We start from the raw sequence: 23,129 nt of genomic DNA, 5'->3' as shown, positions 1-23,129 counted from the left end.
GTAAACCAACTTTTTGCGACACATGCTCGAGGACACCCAGGTCCCTCTGCAGAGCAGCATGTTTTAATATTTTATCATTTAAATAATAATCCCTTTTGCTGTTATTCCTACCAAAATGGATAACATCACATTTGTCAACATTGTATTCCATCTGCCAGACCCTAGCCCATTCACTTAACCTATCCAAATCCCTCTGAAGACTTCCAGTATTCTCTGCATTTTTTGCTTTCCCACTCATCTTAGTGTCGTCTGCAAACTTGGACATATTGCACTTGGTCCCCAACTCCAAATCATCTATGTAAATTGTGAACAATTGTGGGCCCAACACTGATCCCGGAGGAAAATCACTAGCTGATTGCCAACTAGAGAAACACCCATTAATCCCCACTCTTTGCTTTCTATTAATTAACCAATCCTCTATCCATGCTACTACTTTCCCCTTAACTCCATGCACCTTTATCTTATGCAGCAACCTTTTGTGTGGCACCTTGTCAAAAGCTTTCTGGAAATCCAGATATACCACATCCATTGGCTCCCCGTTGTCTATCGCACTGGTAATGTCCTCAATAAATTCCACTAAATTAGCTTGGCACGACCTGCCCTTTATGAACCCATGCTGCGTCTGTCCAATAGGACAATTTCCATCCAGATGCCTTGCTATTTCTTCCTTGATGAGATTCCAGCATCTTCCCTATTAGTGAAGTTAAGCTAACTGGCCTATAATTACTTGCTTTCTGCCTACCTCCTTTTTAAACAGTGGTGTCACATTTGCTAATTTCCAATCCGCCGGGTCCACCCCAGAGTCTAGTAAATTTTGGTAAATTATCACGAGTGAATTTGCAATTTCCTTCGCCATCTCTTTTAGTACTCTGGGATACATTCCATCAGGTCCTGGAGACTTGTCTACCTTTAGACCCATTAGCTTGCCCATCACTACCTCCTTGGTGATAACAATCATCTCAAGGTCCTCACCTGTCATAGCCCCATTTTCATCAGTGACTGGCATGTTATTTGTGGCTTCCACTGTGAAGACCGGCCCAAAAAACCTGTTCAGTTCCTCAGCCCTTTCCTCATCTCCCATTATTAAATCTCCCTTCCCATCCTCTAAAGGACCAATATTTACCTTAGCCACTCTATTTTGTTTTATATTTGTCAAAACTTTTACCATCTTGTTTTTGTATTCTAAGCAAGTTTACTCTCATAATCTATCTTACTCTTCCTTCATAGCTTTTTTAGTTGCTTTCCAAAGATTTCCCAATCCTCTAGTCTCCCACTAATCTTTGCCACTTTGTTTGCTTTTTCCTTCAATTTGATACTCTCCCCTATTTCCTTAGATACCACAGTCGATTTTCCCTTTCTATCGTCCATTTTTGTTGATATAAACGTTTGCTGAGCAGTGAAAAATCGCTTGGAAGGTTCTCCACTGTTCAACTGTTTCACCATAGTCTTTGCTCCCAGTCTACCTTAGCTAGTTCTTCTCTCATCCCATTGTAATCTTTGTTGAAGCAAAAAACACTAGTTTGATTTTACCTTCTCACCCTCCATCTGTATTTTAAATTCCACATTATTGTGATTGCTCCTTCCGAGAGGATCCCTAACTATGAGATCATTAATCAATCCTGTCACATTACACAAGACCAGATCTAGGACCGCTTGTTGCCTCGTAGGATCCATTACATTACATACTGTTCTAGGAAAGTATCGTGGATACATTCTATAAACTCCTCCTAAAGTGCACCCATCTCCAGCTCCTCAAAAAAAACAAGTTAGAGAACTGGAGCTGGATGAACTTCGGATCATTCGGGAGGTAGAGGTGGTTATCGATAGAAGCTTCAGGGATGTAGTTACTCCGAAGAATGAAGATAGATGGGTGACGGTGAGAGGGGCTGGGAGGAAGCAGTAAGTACAGAAGCAATGACATTTTTTCCAAATTTTCATTTTTTTTCATACAGAGATCCTCTGTGGTTGTTCCCCTTAGTAACAAGTATACTGCTTTGGATACTGGTTGGGGGGGTGGGAAGAGGCTTACCAGGGGTAAGCCATGGGGTACAGGTCTCTGGCACAGAGTCTGTCCCTGTTGCTCAGAAGGGAAGGGGGGAGAGGAGCAGAGCATTAGTCATTGGGGACTCCATAGTTAGGGGGACAGATAGGAGATTCTGTGGGAACAAGAGACTCGCAGTTGGTGTGTTGCCTCCCAGGTGCCAGGGTCCGTGATGTCTCGGATCGTGTTCCGGGATCCTTAAGGGGGAGGGGAAGCAGCCCCAAGTCGTGCTCCACATAGGCACCAATGACAGAGGTAGAAAAAGGGATGGGGATGCAAGGCAGGTATTCAGGGAGCTATGGTGGAATCTTAAGAGCTAGAACAGTTATTATCTCTGGGTTGTTACCAGTGCCACGTGCTAGTGAGACAAGGAATAGGGAGAGAACAGTTGAACACATGGCTACAGGAATGTTGCAGGAGGGAGGGATTCAGATACCTGGATAATTGGGGCTCGTTCTGGGGTAGGTGGGACTTCTACAAACAGGATGGTCTACACCTGGACCAGAGGGGTACCAATATCCTGGGGGGGGGGGGGATTTGCTAATAGGGTTTAAACTAATTCAGCAGGGGGTTGGGAACCTGAACTGTAGCTCCAGTGTGCAGGAGGTTGAGAGTAGCAAGGTCATGAGTAAGGTTTCAAGGTCACAGTGTACCAGCAGGCAGGAAGGTGGTTTGAAATGTGTCTACTTCAACGCCAGGAGTATCCGGAATAAGGTGGGTGAACTTGCAGCATGGGTCGGTACCTGGGACTTCGATGCTGTGGCCATTTCAGAAACATGGATAGAGGGACAGGAATGGTTGTTGCAGGTTCCGGGGTTTAGATGTTTCTGTAGGTTCAGGGAAGGTGGTAAAAGAGGGGGAGGTATGGCATTGTTAGTCAAGGACAGTATTACAGTGGAAGAAAGGACGTCTGATGAGGACTCGTCTACTGAGGTAGTATGGGCTGAGGTTAGAAACAGGAAAGGAGAGGTCACCCTGTTGGGAGTTTTCTATAGGCCTCCGAAAAGTTCCAGAGATGTAGAGGAAAGGATTGCAAAGATGATTCTGGATAGAAGCGAAAGTAACAGGGTAGTTGTTATGGGGGACTTTAACTTTCCAAATATTGACTGGAAACGCTATAGTTAGAGTACTTTAGATGGGTCAGTTTTTGTCCAATGTGTGCAGGAGGGTTTCCTGACACAGTATGTAGATAGGCCAACAAGAGGCGAGGCCACATTGGATTTGGTACTGGGTAATGAACTAGGACAGGTGTTAGATTTGGAGGTAGGTGAGCACTTTGGTGATAGTGACTCCAATTTGGTTAAGTTTACTTTACCGATGGAAAGGGATAGATATGTACCACAGGGCACGCGTTTAAGCTGGAGGAAAGGAAATTATGATGCGATTAGGCAAGACTTAGGATGCATAGGATGGGGAAGGAAACTGCAGAGGATGAGCACAATGGAAATGTGGAGCTTGTTCAAGGAACAGCTACTGCGTGTCCTTGATAAGTATGTACCTGTCAGGCAGGGAGGAAGTAGTCGAGCAAGGGAACCATGGTTTACTAAAGTATTTGAATCACTTGTCAAGAGGAAGAAGGAGGCTTATGTAAAAATGAGACGTGAAGGTTCAGTCAGGGTGCTTGAGAGTTACAAGTTAGCCAGGAAGGACCTAAAGAGAGAGCTAAGAAGAGCCAGGAGGGGACATGAGAAGTCCTTGGCAGGTAGGATCAAGGAAAACCCTAAAGCTTTCTATAGGTATGTCAGGAATAAAAGAATGACTAGGGCAAGAGTAGGGCCGGTCAAGGACAGCAGTGGGAAGTTGTGCGTGGAGTCTGAGGAGATGGGAGAGGCGCTAAATGAATATTTTTTGTCAGTCTTCACACAGGAAAAAGACAATGTTGTCGAGGAGAATACCGAGATTCAGGCTACTAGACTAGACGGGATTGAGGTTCATAAGGTGTTAGCAATTCTGGAAAGTGTGAAAGTAGATGTCTCCTGGGCCGGATGGGATTTATCCTAGGATTCTCTGGCAAGCTAGGGAGGAGATTGCAGAGTCTTTGGCTTTGATCTTTAACATAGAACATACAGTGCAGAAGGAGGCCATTCTGCCCATCGAGTCTGCACCGACCCACTTAAGCCCTCACTTCCACCCTATCCCGGTAACCCAATAACCCCTCCGAACCTTTTGGACAGGGAAGGACAATTTATCATGGCCAATCCACCTAACCTGCACATCTTTGGACTGTGGGAGGAAACCCATGCAGATACGGGGAGAATGTGCAGACTCTGCACAGACAGTGACCCAGCAGGGAATCGAACCTAGGGTCCTGGCGCTGTGAAGCCACAGTGCGAGTCACTTATGCTACCGTGCTGCCCCATTTTTTTTCTTTATTAAGGGGTAATTTAGCGTGGCCAATGCACCTAATCTGCACATCTTTGGTTTGTGGAGGTGAAACCCATGCAGACACAGGGAGAATGTGCAAACTCCACAGACAGTGACCCAGGGCCGGGATGTCTTTATGTTGTCATTGTCTACAGGAATAGTGCCAGAAGACTGGAGGCTAGCAAATGTTGTCCCCTTGTTCAAGAAGGGGAGTAGAGACAACCCCGGTAACTATAGACCAGTGAGCCGTCCTTCTGATGTGGGCAAAGTCTTGGAAAGGATTATAAGAGATAGGATTTATAATCATCTAGAAAGGAATAATTTGATTAGATAGTCAACACAGTTTTGTGAAGGGTCGGTCGTGCCTCACAAACCTTATTGAGTTCTTTGAGAAGGTGACCAAACAGGTGGACGAGGGTAAAGCAGTTGATGTGGTGTATACGGATTTCAGTAAAGCGTTTGATAAGGTTCTGCGATTGCAGAAAATATGGAGGCATCGGATTGAGGGTGATTTAGCGGTTTGGATCAGAAATTGGCTAGCTGTAAGAAGACAGAGGGTGGTGGTTGATGGGAAATGTTCAGCCTGGAGTTCAGTTACTAGTGGTGTACCACAAGGATCTGTTTTGGGGCCACTGCTGTTTGTTATTTTTATAAATTACCTGGAGGGCGTAGAAGGATTGGTGAGTAAATTTGCAGATGACACTAAAGTCGGCAGAGTTGTGGACAGTGCGGAAGGATGTTGCAGGTTACAGAGAGACACAGATAAACTGCAGAGCTGGGCTGAGAAGTGGCAAATGGAGTTTAATGCAGAAAAGTGTGACGTGATTCATTTTGGAAGGAGTAACAGGAATACAGAGTATTGGGCTAATGGTAAGATTCTTGGTAGTGTGGATGAGCAGAGATCTCAATGTCCATGTACATAGATCCCTGAAAGTTGCCACCCAGGTTGATAGGGTTGTTAAGAAGGCATACGGTGTGTTAGTTTTTATTGGTAGAGGGATTGAGTTTCGGAGCCATGAGGTCATGTTGCAGCTGTACAAAACTCTGGTCCAGCCGCATTTGGAGTATTACGTGCAGTTCAGGTCGCCGCATTATAGGAAGGATGAGGAAGCATTGTAAAGGGTACAGAGGAGATTTACCAGGATGTTGCCTGGTATGGAGGGAAGATCTTATGAGGGAAGGCTGAGGGACTTGAGGCTGTTTTCATTGGAGAGAAGGTGGTTAAGAGGTGACTTAATTGAGACATACAAGATGATCAGAGGATTAGATAGGGTGCAGTTAGAGCCTTTTTCCTCGGATGGTGACGGCTAGCACGAGGGGACATAGCTTTGAATTGAGGGTAGATAGATATAGGTAGTGTAGCCATGTAAAATGGCTGCGTTCCGATTAATCTGGCCAAAACCCAGTTTAAAACGGCTAACCCGAAAGGCTGCTGGGAAAAGCAGCCAAGAAGACACAAGCAGGCAGCTGCAGACAGGTTTGCATATTCAGCTCTGGGAACGTAGCCCAGATCGATACTCAGGGCTATCAACAGCCCATCAACCCAGGTATCCACAGTTGCATTCAGGACTGTTTACACCTAATCAACTCAGACATCCACAGTTAAATCGGCTATCCCCGGGAACAATTGCAATATATTAGCAATTGAATACCGGGCCAGACCTGTCGGCGTCTGCAGTGGCCGAAACAAAGACAGGTGAGCGACCACCCCCCGATCGAGGAATCGCCTCACCATTGGACACATCGACCCCAGAGACTGGGGACAGAATCCAATCACTTGGGATTCAGGGTCAAGAGCCGCCCCGGGAGGCGGGAAGCCCCTGGGCCCTATAAAAGTGAAGGTCCAAGTTCAGATCTCTCTCTCTCATCTTCGCCTGCTCGAGACCTTCGCAAGACCAGCCACCGGCCACCGCAAGTTTGAATCCAACGATCGCTATCCGGTAGACACCTAGCCACCGACCTGTAGCAGCCTTTTGAATCCCGCGGGCCAGATTTGATTGGACAAGCCATTCGTTTCCCTGACCTGGTGGGCTCTTCCTAAGTTAAGTATTGGCCAGTAGTGATAGGTTTATTATATAGAAAGTAGTATTAGGGTATTAATATTGCTTGTTGTATATAATAAATGACCGTTGTTTTAATCCTTACTAAGCGGTGTGCTGTGTTATTAATCATAACCTGAACTTGAACCACGTGGCGGTATCATAAAGATACCTGGCGACTCATGAGTAAAGGTGACCTAAACAGAGCAAATAGACTAAGGTTAAAAAGAGCAACAGTAGGTTCTTTACTCCGAGAGTAGTAGGGGCGTGGAATGCACTGCCTGCAACAGTAGTGGACTTGCCAACATTAAGGGCATTTAAATTGTCATTGGATCAACATATGGATGATAATGGAATAGTATAGATGGGCTTTCACAGGTCAGCGCAACATCGAGGGCCGAAGTGCCTGTACTGTGCTGTAATGTTCTATTGTAAAGGCTGCCTTGACCGACCTGGTTAAACCAATCGACATGTAGATTAAAATCCCCCATGATAACTGCTGTACCATTTCTACACGCATCAGTTATTTTTTTTATTGCCCGCCCCACCGTAATGTTGGTGGTCTATATACTCCTATCAGTGGCTTTTTCGCCTTACTATTCCTGATTTCCACCCAAATGGATTCAACCTTATCCTCCACTACTGTCATCCCTCACTACTGCCCGGATGTCATCCTTAAATAACAGAGCTACATCAGCTCCCTTACCATCCACCCTGTCCTTTAAAATAGTTTGATACCCTCGGATATTTAACTCCCAGTCGTGACCACCCTTTAACGATGTTTCAGTAATGGCCACTAAATCAATCATTCACGATGATTTGCGCCATCAACTCATTTACCTTATTCCAAATACTATGAGCATTCAGGTAAAGTGCACTTATGTTGGCTTTTATACCTGTTTTGAATCTTAACACCTCGATCAGTAACCTCTCCCAAGTTATTTTTCCTTTGAACTTTTCTAATTTTCCTAGTCTTCATGTAACAATCTGCCGCGTCGCTTTCCATTAATGTTTTTACTTCACGTTTTATTCCTTTTAGTATTACTGAGCATATTCACTGAGCTCCCCTCAATCACTGTACCTTGTACTGTCGCCATTTTTGATTTTTGACTATGGTTTCTCTGCCTTACACTTTCCCCCTTCCTGCCTTTTGTTTGTCCCCGTTTTACTACCCTCTGACTTCCTGCATCGGTTCCCATGCCACATTAGTTTAAACCCTCCCCAATAGCTCTAGTAAACACCCCCCAGGTCATCGGTTCCAGTCCTGCCCAGGTGGAGACTGTCTGGTTTGTACTGGTGCCATCTCCCCCAGAACTGGTTCCACTGCCCCAGGAATTTGAATCCCTCCCTCTTGCACCATCTCTCGAGCCATGCATTCATGCTATCTATCCTGACATTCCTACTCTGACTAGCTCTTGCCACTGGTAGCAACCCTGAGATTACTACCCTTGAGTGGCTACTTTTTAGTTTAACTCGTAACTCCCTGAATTCAGCTTGCAGGACCTCATCCTGTTTTTTTACCTATATCGTTGATGCCCATGTGAACCACGACAGCTGGCTGTTCACCCTCCCCCCACCCCCCACCCCCCAAGGCATCCTTAACCTTGCAACAGGGAGGCAACATACCATCCTGGAGTCTCGATTGCGTCTGCAGAACCGTCTGCTATTCCCCATACGATCAAGTCCCCTATCACTACAGCATTGACATTCGGGGATAGGGTAGATACGTGGATAGGGTAGGCTTCAGTAGGGATGCTCTTTGTAAGGGCCAGTGCAGACTCGATGGGCCGAATGGCCTCCTTCTGCACTGTAAATTCTATGATTCGTTTTACTGCCCGGCTGCGCAGCAGAGGCAGCCACGGTGCCATGAACCTGGCTGCTGCTGCTTTCCCCTGATGAGCCATCTCCCTCAACATTATCCACAGCAATATATCTGTTTTGCAGATAGATGACCACAGGGGGATACCTGCACTGCCTTCCTACTCTTGCTCTGTCTTTTGGTCACCCGTTTTCTATCTCCCTCAGTAATTCTCACCTGTGGTGTGACGTCCTCAGCATCGCGGATGCTCCAAAGTGAGTCCACCCGCAGCTCCAGAGCCATCAAGCGGTCCAGCTGGACACACTTCTTGCACGTGAAAGAGCCAGCATCAGTGGACGTGTCTCTGAGCTCCAACATCGCACACGAGGAGCATGATACGGGTCTGGGATCTCCTGCCACGTCTCAAACCTTATATTAACTTATACAACTACAATGCTAAAAAACAAAAGAAAAAAATAAATAACTAAAATAACAAATGAAAAGAAAACCTACTTACCAGTCACTTACCACGGATAAAAAGCAACCCCCCCCTTGAATTCCCATCCAGCTTCAAATTCCCAAACTCACTCTTCGCTGTGCCTCACTTCTGGCTCAGTTGGAGTTACCACCAGGTGTTGGCACTCCTCAGAAACGCTATCCCATTGCAGAGGAAGCAGGGGTTCAGCAGAGCTCACCCCAACCAGAGGACACCTGCAGAGCAGCCTTTGGAACCCTCCCTGCTCCTCTGTACTGCTCAGGGCAGAGGTCTCACCAGTGACCCCCACCCCTCCGGATCACTAGCTGGCTCCTCCTGTTGAGACTGGAGGTCTCCTCCCTCTGTCACCACCTCCCAGGCAGTGTTCAGGAGAGCAGGCTCGAGTGTGCAGCCCACTGGGGAAGAGGGTGTCCCTCCGCTCCTCACCAACATGGAGCTGTGGGTCTATCTCAGACTCCCGACAATGTCCCTCGAACAAGGCACGATATAAATGGAACAACTTTCTTTATAAAAAGACAAAGCAAATGACTTTGGATCATGTGTGGCAAATATATGGGACAGAAAGGAGGTAGACGGAAAGAGACTACAGAAAGCAAGAGTGCTCAATTGTTAAAAGTTAAATATTTGTGAGGCACAGGAAGAAAGGGATTAAGAATGGAAGCAAAGCAGAACAAATGTGAGACGTCAGTTGCAATAAGACTTCAATTTCTGCCAAAACATTTAAACATGAAAAGGGCCACAGATCCCCCCAGGACTGATATACTTTAATGTTCACGGTTTAATAACAGAACAGTCTCCAAACATGGAGCTCACCACGAGGAATACACTCACTGACAGTATCTGAAATTGGATTAGCAAGGTGAAAAACAAAACGGTTAAACTGATCAATTTGAAAATTTTATTTCTAATAAAAACAATTTTTAATTTTACAGTTTATACATCAGCATTCGGCATATATCAAGGACTGAGGTTGAGCTGAGGGGAAGGTCCGGGTCCCTGGTCTTGACGATGCTGAAGCATTCTGGTTCTCCAGCTTTTTACAAGCAGGAATCAGTGTCCTATTTGTAGTGCTAGGCATCTGTTTGTCTTGACTAAACAGTAACTAAAGCTGCAGTATGCAGGTCCGACAAACTTTATCCTGATATTTGTTCTAAGATTTTATCCCTGTGCAATCGTCCAAACCCAAATGGTTTTAAAGAAACAGCAGCATTCTTGCCAAAGGGAACTGAAATCTCAAGGCTTGCATTTCTTAGCTTGCAGCAGGTTTAACACATCATAATCACTAACCATTAATTCTATTCATTTCACATGAACTGCTGCCACCAATGGCACCAAAGAGAAGAAAATCCACTGTTCCCGAGAACCAGGCTTTCATGATCCTAAGAGAGGTTATTGGAGGGAGCTCTCATTCCATGGCACTGGGTCAACAGAAGTGGTGACACATTACAAACAGAAAGAAAGGTGCAGTGAAATGTGCTTTGGGAGATTTCCACTTCAATTGCACTCACCTGGCATTCTTACCAAAACACAAGTAGGTGCATGGGTGAACAACAGGTCCCATTCTGTGGAAATTAGCAAGTTAACTGACAACCTTTAACCTCAATGGTAACAATTAACACGGGGTGAGGGGGTAATAAGGAGAGAGAAAAAAAGTTAACCGCTGTCAAACAGTTCCATAGATTTCACATTCAGTATAACAGAAACTAAAAAAAAGGGAGAGAAATCTCACTCTGCAATTTTTAAAATCAATGTCTGAAGCATTGTTCAGAGTGGGGAAACTGTGTCCCCAGTGACACCACCCTGGTGCCAATTTATTTTAAAAAAAGATTAAAAAAACAATGGCGTAAATTGTCTTCCGATGGTGAGGGAAGACCATGAGAATTAAAAAACATGCAGAGGTCCACTGCCAGGCTTCTCAATTCTGAATCAGATGCCAACAACCAATGACTTGCATTAATTACAGCAGTAAGGCACACACGCACTCCTGTCAAACTGCACACTGTCAACTTCCTATTTCTCTTCAACAGGGCCTTCTCTGCTTAGGCCATAGATGTGCAAATATCTTAAGATCGTAAGAGCGCAACATACATGTAAACTAAACTGAATTATATAGAATGAAAAAGCCAAACAAAAAATAAACTGCTATCTTTATTCGCCCATTCCACCTGTCCAGTGGTTAAAGGTTTGAAATTAAGCTCATTATTTAGATTCCAGGTAGCAATAAGTCTCAAACTGAAAGCAAAATCTATGTTTGCAGTCTACTGTGCAAAAAATCTTTTTATAAAAAAGGCCCACTTTAAAAACCCTTTAACAGCAGGATGGCTTGTCAGATCAACAACCTTAAAGAGTACAGACTGATCCTAAATCTGCACTTCAGGAGTATTTTCACTCAAAACTATGACTCTTCCCTACCAGGGAGAGCAGGACAGGGAATGGCAACTAAAACCTGAATGAAGAGAAGTCTCCAGCCATCTCTCACAGTTGTATTCCTACATTTGTGTCATCACTGTCAAGTACTCTGAAAATTTTGTCTGTCTGGTTTTTGATTCCGGAGGTACAATTCTTCATTTGTTCTGTAAGAAAATAAATTAAATACAAGTTTTATCACACCGGCAATGCTTTATACAAACTGATAACACGTCTCGAAAACTATTCTTCCAAATAACCTTTCAGCAGTCCCCCAGTGAATCTCTCCAGACCATATGCAAATCAATACAGCTCCCTGCTTACATTTACAGGGAAGTGTTTTTCAAAATAAAGATGAGGGATATGGAGGTGTTCATTTTCTTTCCTCAGCCCAATGGTTAGCTATTTCTCCACTGTGGAACTGTCCTCCTCTCCCAGCTCCAACCTCCCTTTCCTCTCCAGCATCTTTGAACAGGTCTCCTCATAAACCTTTCCGGCAATCCATTTTTGAATCCCTTCAATCAGGCTTTACAACTCAGTTCTACCATAGTACTGGAACAGCCCTAATCCAAGTCATAAGAAACAAAATTTGTGACTCTTACTACAATAAACTATCCCTCCTCACCCGTTCAACACTCTGAAGCACTTGGGAGATATTTTACGATCTTAAAAAAAAGTGGTATACAAATAAACCTGGTTTCATCGGAAGCCTTTCAGTCGACTGTACCATCTTTCTCTAATGAGCACTATTTCCAGCACCCCCACCCCAAGCACGACACGTTCACTAACAGGGAGGTGGTTTCCATTGGCTACCGATGGGATCTTCCTGTCCCACCGATGTCCACGACATGCTGTGTCGTTCACCCATCCCGCCACGAGAGAACCTCCCGCGCGGGAGGGGGGGGGGGTCGTTTTCGGCAAGACTGGAAGATCCTGCCAGTGTGAAGGTCTGTAAACCCCACCCAGTGTCTTAACTCCATTATCCAGCTGGGTGGGTTCTGCTCTTGTCTATCTGATTATAGCCAGAAAACTACCTACAATGATTCACTTTCTTCTCCCACAAGGTTTATCCTTTCTCATCTATACTCTGGCCCTCTGCAAACATCATCCAAAAACATATGTCCAATTCCACATATTAGCTGATACATTATATGGATGGCACAGTGGTTAGTCCTGCTGCCTCACAGCGCCAGGGACCCGGGTTCGATTCCAGCCTTGGGTGACCGTGTGGAGTTTGCACTTTCTCCCCGTGTCTGTGTGGGTTTCTTCCCACAGTCCAAAGATGAGCAGGTTAGGTGGATTCGTAGGATTTACAGTGCCGAAGGAGGTCATTGGGCCATCATAGTCTATACTGGCCCATGAAAGAGTACCCTACCTAAGCCCACACCTACACCCTATCCCTGTAACCCAGTAGACCACCCTAACATTTGGACACTATGGGGCAATTTAGCGTGGCCAATACACCCAACCTGCACATCTTTGGACTGTGGGAGGAAACTGAAGCACCCGGAGGAAACCCACGCAGTCATGGGGTGAACAAGTTGACTCTGCAGACAGTGACCCACGCCGGGAATCGGCTTATGCATCGGCCATGATCAATTCCCTCTTAAAAAGTGTCCAAAGATGTCCAGGTTAGGTGGGGACGCAGGGATGGCGCAGGGGAGTGGGCCGAGGCAGGATGCTCGACTCGATGGGCTGAATGGCCTCCTTCTACATTGGGGGGATTCTATCTCCATCTCACAAACAACTCGCTCAAAGATTCCACTGCTTCTAGTTTCTCCAATTAAATATTGAGAAAACTGAAGCCATTATCTTTGGTCCCCATCACAAACCCATGTCCTCGCTACTGCCCTTCATCCCTCTTCATGGCAACTGTCGGAAGCAGAGCCAGGTTGCCTACAAGCATGGTGTTATATTTGACCCCAAGATGAGCTTCTGACTGCCTAATTGATTGCCTAACTGCAAGTGTTTCTGCTGAAATCCTCAATGTTTTTGTTACCGCGAGAGCCAACTACTCCAATACTCTACTAGGCAGCGCCCCCCATTTTGAATCTTAACTTGTCCCTATCCAAAAACTCCGTTGCACCAAGTCCTGCATACAAACCTGCGCTCACGGATCCAAATTGGGTCTAGGAAACTTCAATTTTAAAGTTCTCATCTTTATTTTCAAATCCTTCCCTGGTCTTGCCTCTAATTTTCGCTTACCACTCACTTCCAGCCCTACAAATATTTTTGTGATCTCTGAATTGATCCGATTCAGGCAACTTTCCTCGTGCCGATTTTGGTCATTCCAGGGGCAGCAGTGTTTACAGCTGTCTGGGTCATAATGCTCTGGAATCCCTGGTCTAATTTGAAGTGAATCTTTGGGATTTCCTACTCCAGGTGCTCAATCAATGAGTTTATTCAAGGCTGAAAGTGATGGGACAAGGAGGATTGGGTCGGTAGGACATGAATAGAAGTCAAAAATCAGCCATTATGTTACTGAATGCTGGAGCAAGCTGGAGAAGCCTCATAGCTGACTCCTGCTCCAATTTATTTTTATATAAATCTTTCTGCCCCTCTATCCTCCTTTAAGATGCTCTTTAAGATTCAACTAGGGGCTTTTCACAGTAACTTAATTGAAGCCTACTTGTGACAATAACGGATTATTATTATTTGACTGAGTTTTTGGTCATCCGTAACGTACTGTCCCCATATCAAGGTACTAAACCTTGAAAGACCAAGCTCGTGAAGCACCTTGGATTTTTCTCCTAAATTAAAAAAGTGCGATTTAAATACAACTTTAATATTGAGGGCTGTAGCAGTGAAAACTAATTTTCAGATTAACAGGGTGCTCAATAGAAACATGGGCAAGTGTTTTGAACTTACTGCTGAGGTCACTGCGATCCAGCAAGGTCTGAAGGTCAAAATCATTTATCACTTTCTCAGTGGATCCTTTCACCACTCTGTTGGAAAGATCGACAAAACATTTCAGGCAAGTGAGGTTTGGCGATGAGCTGATCGTCTGCAGTTAACCAGCAAATTAATTAGCATCAATGAGTCAATTAATCACTGCAATAATTAACAAAGATTCAGACCGATGAATCCAGGGCAATCATTTCTCTTCCAGTTAGTGATATCTTTATCCCCTGTCCAGTATAAAAACATTAGCGCCTCCAATTTGCAAATGTTTATGAACTATACAAGAGAATAAATATCCAGTCCAAACTCATCCAGTACGGACAACGAGCAGAGCAGGCCGGTGTTGGATGTGTGTATTCCACACGATAAGGAAATCCATCTGAAATTGCAGAATGTGTTGATGCTGCTCAGGAAGTGTTGTAACCACCCTTATTTAATTGAATACCCACTGGACCCCAAAACCCAGGAGTTTAAGGTGAAACCCATTTGATTTCCTTAAAATCCTCAGTCGACTCACCGTTTGGTATTGCACTTTGAACCAAAATTCCCTTCTGCACTCGCATATACTTCTGTCTATTTGGACTTTGCAGCAGAATGCTTGAGTTTCCCCCATCTCCTTGTGGAATAACAAGTAGGAGAAAGATTCCACATTGCTTTTCCCTCCCTAGCCCAAGCAATTGTGACCATATTACCACCCATTCTGAAATCAACTAAATCAGCTCCAGTTGGAAATTAAACCTAGGGTCTTCATAGTCTATAATATATATATATTGTTCATAGTCTATAATACATATATATTATATATATATATATATATATATATATATATATATATATGTCGAGAAAATAATGAGGAGCATAGTCAACATCTTTTCCCAAAAGTAGAGGAGTCTAAAACTAGTGGGCATAGGTTTAAGGTGAGGGAGGAGATACACAAAAGGTTCCAGAGGGGCAATTGTTTCAAACAGGATGGTGAGTGTCTGGAACAAATGCCAGGGGCAGTAGTAGAAGCAGGCACAATTTTGTCTTTTAAATAGCATTTAGACAGTTATATGGTGAAACATATTATCATAGAATTTACAATGCAGGAGGCCATTCAGCCCATCGAGTCTGCACCGGCTCTTGGAAAGAGCACCTTACCCAAGGTCAACACCTCCACCTTATCCCCATAACCCAGTAACCCCACCCAACACTAAGGTCAATTTTGGACACTAAGGGCAATTTATTATGGTCAATCCACCTAACCTGCACATCTTTGGACTGTGGGAGGAAACCGGGGCACCCGGAGGAAACCCACGCACACACGGGGAGGATGTGCAGACTCCGCTCACAGTGACCCAAGCCGGAATCGAACCTGGGACCCTGGAGCTGTGAAGCAATTGTGCTATCCACAATACTACCGTGCTGCCCTTAAGAACAAATTAATCTACACTATATCATTCTACAGTACTCCATGTACCTATCCAATAGCCGCTTGAAGGTCCCAAATGTTTCCCACTCAACTACTTCCACAGGCAGTACATTCCATGCCCCCACTACTCTCTGGGTAAAGAACCTACCTCTGACATCCCCCCCTATATCTTCCACCATTCACCTTCAATTTATGTCCCCTTGTAATGGTTTGCTCCACCAGGGGAAAAAAGTCTCTGACTGTCTACTCTATCTATTCCCCTGATCATCTTATTAACCTCCATCAAGTCGCCCCTCATCCTTCTCCGTTCTAATGAGAAAAGGCCTAGCACCCTGAAACTTTCCTCATAACGGGCAGCACGATACGAAGATTGGTGGAGTTGTGGATAATTATGAGGGCTGTTGTTAGCTGCAAAGAGCCATAGATAGGATGCAGAGCAGGACTGAGAAGTGGCAGATGGAGATTAACCCTGAAAAGTGTGAGGTTGTCCATTTTGGAAGCACAAATATGAATGCAGAATACAGGGTTAACGGTAGGGTTCCTGGCAATGTTTACGGGCAGCACGGTAGCATTGTGGATAGCACAATTGCTTCACAGCTCCAGGGTCCCAGGTTCGATTCCAGCTTGGGTCACTATCTGTGCGGAGTCTGCACATCCTCCCCGTGTGTGCGTGGGTTTCCTCCGGGTGCTCCGGTTTCCTCCCACAGTCCAAAGATGTGCAGGTTAGGTGGATTGGCCATGATAAATTGCCCTTAGTAACCACAATTGCCCTTAATGTTGGGTGGGGTTACTAGGTTATGGGGATAGGGTGGAGGTGTTGACCTTGGGTAGGGTGCTCTTTCAAAGAGCCGGTGCAGACTCGATGGGCCGAATGGCCTCCTTCAGCACTGTAAAAAAAAATTCTATGATAAGACTTACTCTCCATTCCAGGCAACATCCTGGTAAATCTCCTTTGCACCTTTTCCAAAGCTTCCACATCCTTCCTAAAATGAAGCGACCAGAACTGTACTCAGTACAGTGGCCTTACCAAAGTTTTGTACAGCTGCATCATCACCTCGCGGCTCTTAAATTCAATCCCTCTGTTAATGAACGCTAGCACACCATAGGCCTTCTTCACAGCTATATCCACTTGAGTGGCAACTTTCAAAGATCTATGAACATAGACCCCAAGATCTCTCTGCTCCTCCACATTGCCAAGAACCCTACCGTTAACCCTGTATTCTGCATTCATATTCGTGCTTCCAAAATGGACAACCTCACACTTTTCAGGGTTAAACTCCATCTGCCACTTCTCAGCCCAGCTCTGCATCCTATCTACGGCTCTTTGCAGCTAACAACAGCCCTCCTCATTATCCACAACTCCACCAATCTTCGTATCGTCTTCAAATTTACTGACCCACCCTTCAACTCCCTCATCCAAATCATTAATGAAAATCACAAACAGCAGAGGACCCAGAACTGATCCCTGCGGTACGCCACTGGTAACTGGGATCCAGACTGAATATTTGTCAACCACTCTCTGGCTGTCGGTTAGCCAGTTTGTTATCCAACTTGCCACATTTCCCACTATCCCATGCCTCCTTACTTTCTGCATAAGCCTACCATGGGGAACCTTATCAAATGCCTTACTAAAATCTATGTACACATCCACTGCTTTACCTTCATCCACAGGCTTGGTCACCTCCTCAACAAATTCAATAAGACTTGTAAGGCAAGACCTACCCCTCAAAAATCCGTGCTGACTATCCCTAATCAAGCAGTGTCTTTCCAGATGCTCAAAAATCCTATCCTTCAGTACCCTTTCCATTACTTTGCCTACCACCGAAGTAAGACTAACTGGCCTATAATTCCCAGGGTTATCCCCATTCCCTTTTTTGAACAGGGGGACAACATTCACCACTCTCCAATCCCCTGGTATCACCCCTGTTGACAGTGAGGACGAAAAGATCATTGCCAACGGCTCTGCAATTTCATCTCTTGCTTCCCATAGAATCCTTGGATATATCCAGTCAGGCCCGGGGGACTTGGCTATCCTCATGTTTTTCAAAATGCCCAACACATCTTCCTTCCTAACAAGTTTTTCCTCGAGCTTACCAGTGTGTTTCACACTGTCCTCTCCAACAATATGGCCCCTCTCATTTGTAAACACAGAAGAAAAGTACTCGTTCAAGACCTCTCCTATCTCTTCAGACTCGATACACAATCTCCCGCTGCTGTCCTTGATCGGACTCACCCTCGCTCTAGTCATTCTCATATTTCTCACATATGTGTAAAAGGCCTTGGGGTGTTCCTTGATCCAACCCGCCAAAGATTTTTCATGGCCTCTTTTAGCTCTCCTAATCCCTTTCTTCAGTTCCCTCCTGGCTATCTTGTATCCCTCCAGCGCCCTGTCTGAACCTTGTTTCCTCAGCCTTACACAAGTCTCCTTCTTCCGCTTAACAAGACATTTAACCTCTCTTGTCAACCATGGTTCCCTCACTCAACCATCTCTTCCCTGCCTGACAGGGACATACATAATCAAGGACACGTAGTACCTGTTCCTTGAACAAGTTCCACATTTCACTTGTGTCCTTCCCTGACAGCCTATGTTCCCAACTTATGCACGTCAATTATTGCCCGACAACATCGTATTTACCCTTCCCCCAATTGTAAACCTTGCCCTGTTGCTCGCACCTATCCCTCTCCATTATTAAAGTGAAAGTCACAGAATTGTGGTCACTATCTCCAAAATGCTCCCCCACTAACAAACCTATCACTTGACGTGGTTCATTACCAAGTACCAAATCCAATATGGCCTCCCTTCTGGTGAGACAATCTACATACTGTGTTAGAAAAGCTTCCTGGACACACTGCACAAACACCACCCCATCCAAATTATTTGATCTAAAGAGTTTCCACTCAATGTTTGGGAAGTTGAAGTCACCCATGACTACTACCCTGTGACTTCTGCACCGTTCCAAAATCTGTTCCGCCACATCTCTGCTACTATTGGGGGGCCTATAGAAAACTCCCAACAAGGTGACTGCTCCTTTCCTATTTCTGACTTCAATCCATACTACCTCAGTGTGCAGATCCTCCTCGAACTGCCTTTCTGCAGCTGTTACAATATCTCTAATTAACAATGCCACCCCCCACCTCTTTTACCACCTTCCCTAATCTTATTGAAACATCTATAACCAGGGACCTCCAACAACCATTTCTGCCCCTCTTCTATCCAAGTTTCCGTGATGGCCACCACATCGTAGTCCCAAGTACCGATCCATGCCTTACGTTCACCCACCTTATTCCTGATGCTTCTTGCGTTGAAGTATACACACTTCAACCCATCTCCGTGCCTGCAAGTACTCTCCTTTGTCAGTGTTCCCTTCCCCACTGCCTCACTACACGCTTTGGAGTCCTGAATATCGGCTACCTTAGTTGCTGGACTACAAATCTGGTTCCCAATCCCCTGCCAAATTAGTTTAAACCCTCCCAAAGAGTACTAGAAAATCTCCCTCCCAGGCTATTGGTGCCCCTCTGGTTCAGATGCAACCCGTCCTGCTTGTACAGGTCCCACCTTTCCCAGAATACACTCCAATTATCCAAATACCTGAAGCCTTCCCTCCTACACCATTCCTGCAGCCTGGTGTTCAACTGCACTCTCTCCCAATTCCTAGCCTCGCTGTCATGTGGCACCGGCAACAAACCAGAGATGACAACTCTGGTCTGTCCTGGCTTTTAACTTCCAGCCTAACTCCGTAAACTCGTTTATTACCTCCACACTCCTTTTCCTACCTACGTTTTTGGTGCCAATGTGCACCACGACTTTTGGCTGCTCACCCTCCCCTGAAGACACAATCCGAGACATCCCTGGCCCTGGCACCCGGGAGGCAACATACCTTCCGGGAGTCTCGCTCGCGACTACAGAATCTCCCATCTATTCCCCTCACCATTGAATCTCCTATTACTATTGCTTTTCTATTCTCCCCCCTTCCCTTTTGAGCCCCAGAGCCAGGCTGAGCAACAGAGACCTGGCCGCTAGGGCCTTCCCCTGGTAGGTCATCCCCCCCAACAGCATCCAAAACGGTATACTTGTTTTGAAGGGGAACAGTGGCGAGGGATTCCCTGCACTGTCTGCCTGTTTATTTTCTTTCCCCTGATTGTAACCCAGCTACTCTTGTCCTGTACCTTGGGTGTGGTTATCTCCCTGTAACTCTTCTCTATAACCCCCTCTGCCTCCCGGATGATCCGAAGTTCATCCAGCTCCAATTCCCCAACACGGTTTCTGAGGAGCTGGAGTTGGGTGCATTTCCCGCAGGTATAGTCAGCGGGGACACCGGTGGTATCCCTCACCACCCGCATCCTACAGGAGGAGCATGCAACTGCCCTAGCCTCCATCCCCTCTTACCTTACAGAATATAGCTGCCCTGTGGACCAACTGGAACTCCGCCCTCCTCTCTGCTCCCACTCAGCTGCACTCTCTGTAAACTCTTGGCTCTCTTATCGTTCTTTGCGGAAAAGAAATGAAAGGAGCACCGTACTCCCTCCTCACCTAACTCCCTCAGTCACCAAACTCACTATAGCACTCAAATGCACCAGATTCAGCACTCAGTGCAAACAAAGTCTGCACTGTAGCTGGATCACTTTTATACTGTGAATCTAGCCTCTGAAAACTGGCCTAACCCAATTAACAAGCTCCAGCTGCAAGTACCTACAAGTAGAACCTTTGTTTAAAGTTGATTGAAAATTCACCTTCTTCTAAATCAAACAGCAATTTTTAAGTTAATTAAGTAAATAAAAGACCAGACTTTAGATAAAAATGAACCCTTATACTCCCTCAGTCACCAAACTCTCACTGTAGCACTCAATTGCACCAATTTCAGCACTCAGTGCAAACCACTGTAGAGGGGGATATGAGCTAAATGTGGGCAATTGGGACTAGCTTAGTGGTAAAACCTGGGCGGCATGGACAAGTGGGCCGAAGGGCCTGTTTTCATGCCGTAAATCTCTATGACACTAGAACCCAGCTAACAACTACCGAGAAATAGGGACGCTCCACTTGTACCCTGGCAGAATGCCTCATTCCAACTTAAGACCCGGAGTACGTGTCTGTTCACACACTGGCAATTTACTCATCAAGTGAATCTTTTGAGAAAGACCCTTGGGCTTCCACAACGCATAAAAGGCCCTGCCCAAGAATACTTTAGGGTAGAAAATAAGACTGGGCAATGATTCTGGAATATAAAAGCAAAATTCATACTGTGGATGCTGAAAATCTGAATAAAAACAGAAAAATTATGGAAATACTCATCTGGTCAGGCAACATATATAGAAAGAGAGTTAATGTTTCATGCCAAACCTGCTTGATATTTCCAACATTTTATTTTTTATTTAGTGCTTCTGGAAGATAGATAGTATGAATGTAGGGAAGATGATGAGTGCGTGGACTAATATAATGCAGCTTCAGATGAATGAGGAAACTTCAGAGGAACAATTTTGAGCACAGCATAGAACTTTAAAAGGAAGCTAGACCCCAAACTGCAAAGAGCCTCACAAAAGGTTAAACATTCTATTGCTCATTTACTTACCTTTCATGATCTCGAGACTTCAGCAAGTCCATCAGCTCTGTTGAATCTAGGCAGCTCCTTGACTGCTTCAAACCCGACTTTCCACCTTTGAACTTATCTGATCAAGAATTGAGAAAGACACATTCTGAATGAGGCAAATAGAGTACAAAGTTTTAAAGGTTCAACTGCGCAGTGAGTAAAACACACTTCTTTCACCGGAACAATTCTGCTCCTAACTGGTACCCTGACCTCAAATGGCCACAGATCGGCCAATGTGACATATGTTGTTTGGAGGTTGAGATGGAGGCACATCTTTAGATGGAGAGTAAAGCTTTTTTCTTATTTTGTCATGATCAGGCGAGGATGGTGGTGCAAGGGAAATCTCAGCATTTCAGACACACCCAGTGTGAGTATGTCTCAGTCAGGCAGAGTTCAGCTGGATTCAACATGTTCCAGCCCCAACCCCAAGGCAACATCCATGACTACACCAGTGACATTTTCTTCATTCTCATACAAATCTTCCTGAGGGCTTGGTCCAAGATAACCCATTAGTGTCAAATTAGGAACAGTTTTAGAGTGAGTCAATTCCTGCTAGAAGCTGAATTCAGAATACCAGAACTCAAAAGTGCCTTACATGCAGGGGACAATTTCAGTTCATCACTCTGGCCTTGATTTCAGCCAGGTTACCAGAGGATTAGGTCAGCATTCAACATACTGTGCTACCAAGTTCTTCTTTGAAGCTCTCCAAGTCAGTCACAATGCAGACAAAGGGTGGCTAAAATAGATAGCTCATGACCCAAAATAAAAGGTGATGCAGTACTAAAAATATATAAGCACATTGAGAAGAGTAAAGGCGAGTACTCAAAGTTTGCACTACAGTTCCGACCAAGAAAATGCTGTATTCAAACACTAACTTTTATGTATAACCATCTTTTCGAGTCGCCTTTTTGCTGTAGCTTTCTCCACAATCTTCTCATCGATAGTATTAGCAGTTACCAGGCGATATACCACAACGGGTTTGGTCTGGCCAATCCGATGACAACGATCCTGAGCCTGAAGATCTGCCTGAGGATTCTGGAAGGATGTAAAGTAAGACACCTCAAGTTTCAGTATTCACCCACCATGTCATTGAGTGAACAGATTTGAAACGGATACTGGCTTCTTATTAACAGTACCACTCAATAAAGTTAATGCCTAGGCTAACTTTGCTACAAGACACAAAAGTGGGTTGTCTACATATGCAGAAACAATTATAATGAACGTATGGTGCAAAGGACAGGCAATGCATACAATGACCTGCAACAACATACAACATGTGCTGCGGCCATTGTTTGTACACAGTACCACAAGCCTGGCGTGTGATCTTGGGACAGATTAAAGAAAAACAACATCTCCCACACTCAGCAAATCCAGTGTGAAATGGCTCCAACTATGAATGGGGGGGGGGGGGGTGCTTACACAATTGGAATTTAAAATCTACGTGATTCAAGACGTAATTCCTTGTGACGACTGGAAGTATTTAGAAATATTGCATTCTAGGTATTGGTCAATTTAAGGTTAAAAACCTGGGGTTAAGAGTGTTTGACTGCAGTGTTCATGTTTTTTTTTATAAATACTGTTTTGCAGGGCCTGAGTGTTTTTCGCAGCCAAAGGTGAAATTGGCAAAAGAGTCGGGTTTTTCAGTCTGGGCTAATGGAGTCTGGTTTGACTGGGAAAGTCCCTGGGGAGTTAATGTGCTTTGTAGCCTGCAGAGATCATTTGTTTTTCAGCTTGGGGAGATGAGGTCATTGCTGGGTGGAGCCAAGGAATGTAGAGACATTTTGAAAGGCTTTAGAGAGGCAGTTTTTGTGGAGAAACTTTGGAGAGAGGAGTTGAATTCTGATCTGCCTGACACTGAGTCCACAATTCTCCCACAGTAAGATAGTTACAGAAGAGAAACATTTAAAACAGAGCAGTCTTGACTGTAGACTAGGAAGAAGCTGAAACATACCAGGTGAACCTGCTTTTTGAAGATATTCAGCCAGAGTCTGAAGGATTCTACCTGGAGTGAAAATCTGTACTATGATACAAGTATTACTCTATGCCATGCTAATTATCAAGATAGATTGAGAGATTCACGTTTATTTT

At 44.9% G+C, this 23,129-nt stretch overlaps 1 protein-coding gene across 3 annotated transcripts in view; it reads right to left on the bottom strand.

Annotated features, from left to right (window-relative positions):
- Positions 1–9,622: 9,622 nt before the first annotated feature.
- Positions 9,623–23,129, bottom strand: part of hells (helicase, lymphoid specific) — a 104,051-nt gene continuing 90,544 nt past the window's right edge. For all 3 annotated transcript variants that reach the window (XM_072478787.1, XM_072478788.1, XM_072478789.1), the window contains 4 exons: positions 21,917–22,076; positions 21,024–21,120; positions 14,013–14,089; positions 9,623–11,311 (listed from right to left, as the gene is read on the bottom strand). In XM_072478787.1, coding sequence (XP_072334888.1) covers positions 11,214–11,311; positions 14,013–14,089; positions 21,024–21,120; positions 21,917–22,076 — 432 coding nt within the window. In that variant the 3' untranslated portion in view covers positions 9,623–11,213. The remainder of the gene's footprint in view (positions 11,312–14,012; positions 14,090–21,023; positions 21,121–21,916; positions 22,077–23,129) is intronic.

This window comes from Scyliorhinus torazame, chromosome 16 (genome assembly GCF_047496885.1).
Source record: "Scyliorhinus torazame isolate Kashiwa2021f chromosome 16, sScyTor2.1, whole genome shotgun sequence".
In the NCBI taxonomy this organism is placed as follows: Eukaryota; Metazoa; Chordata; class Chondrichthyes; order Carcharhiniformes; family Scyliorhinidae; genus Scyliorhinus; species Scyliorhinus torazame.
Note: the sequence above shows the minus strand (reverse complement) of the source record. Positions and strands in the feature narration are given on the sequence as shown.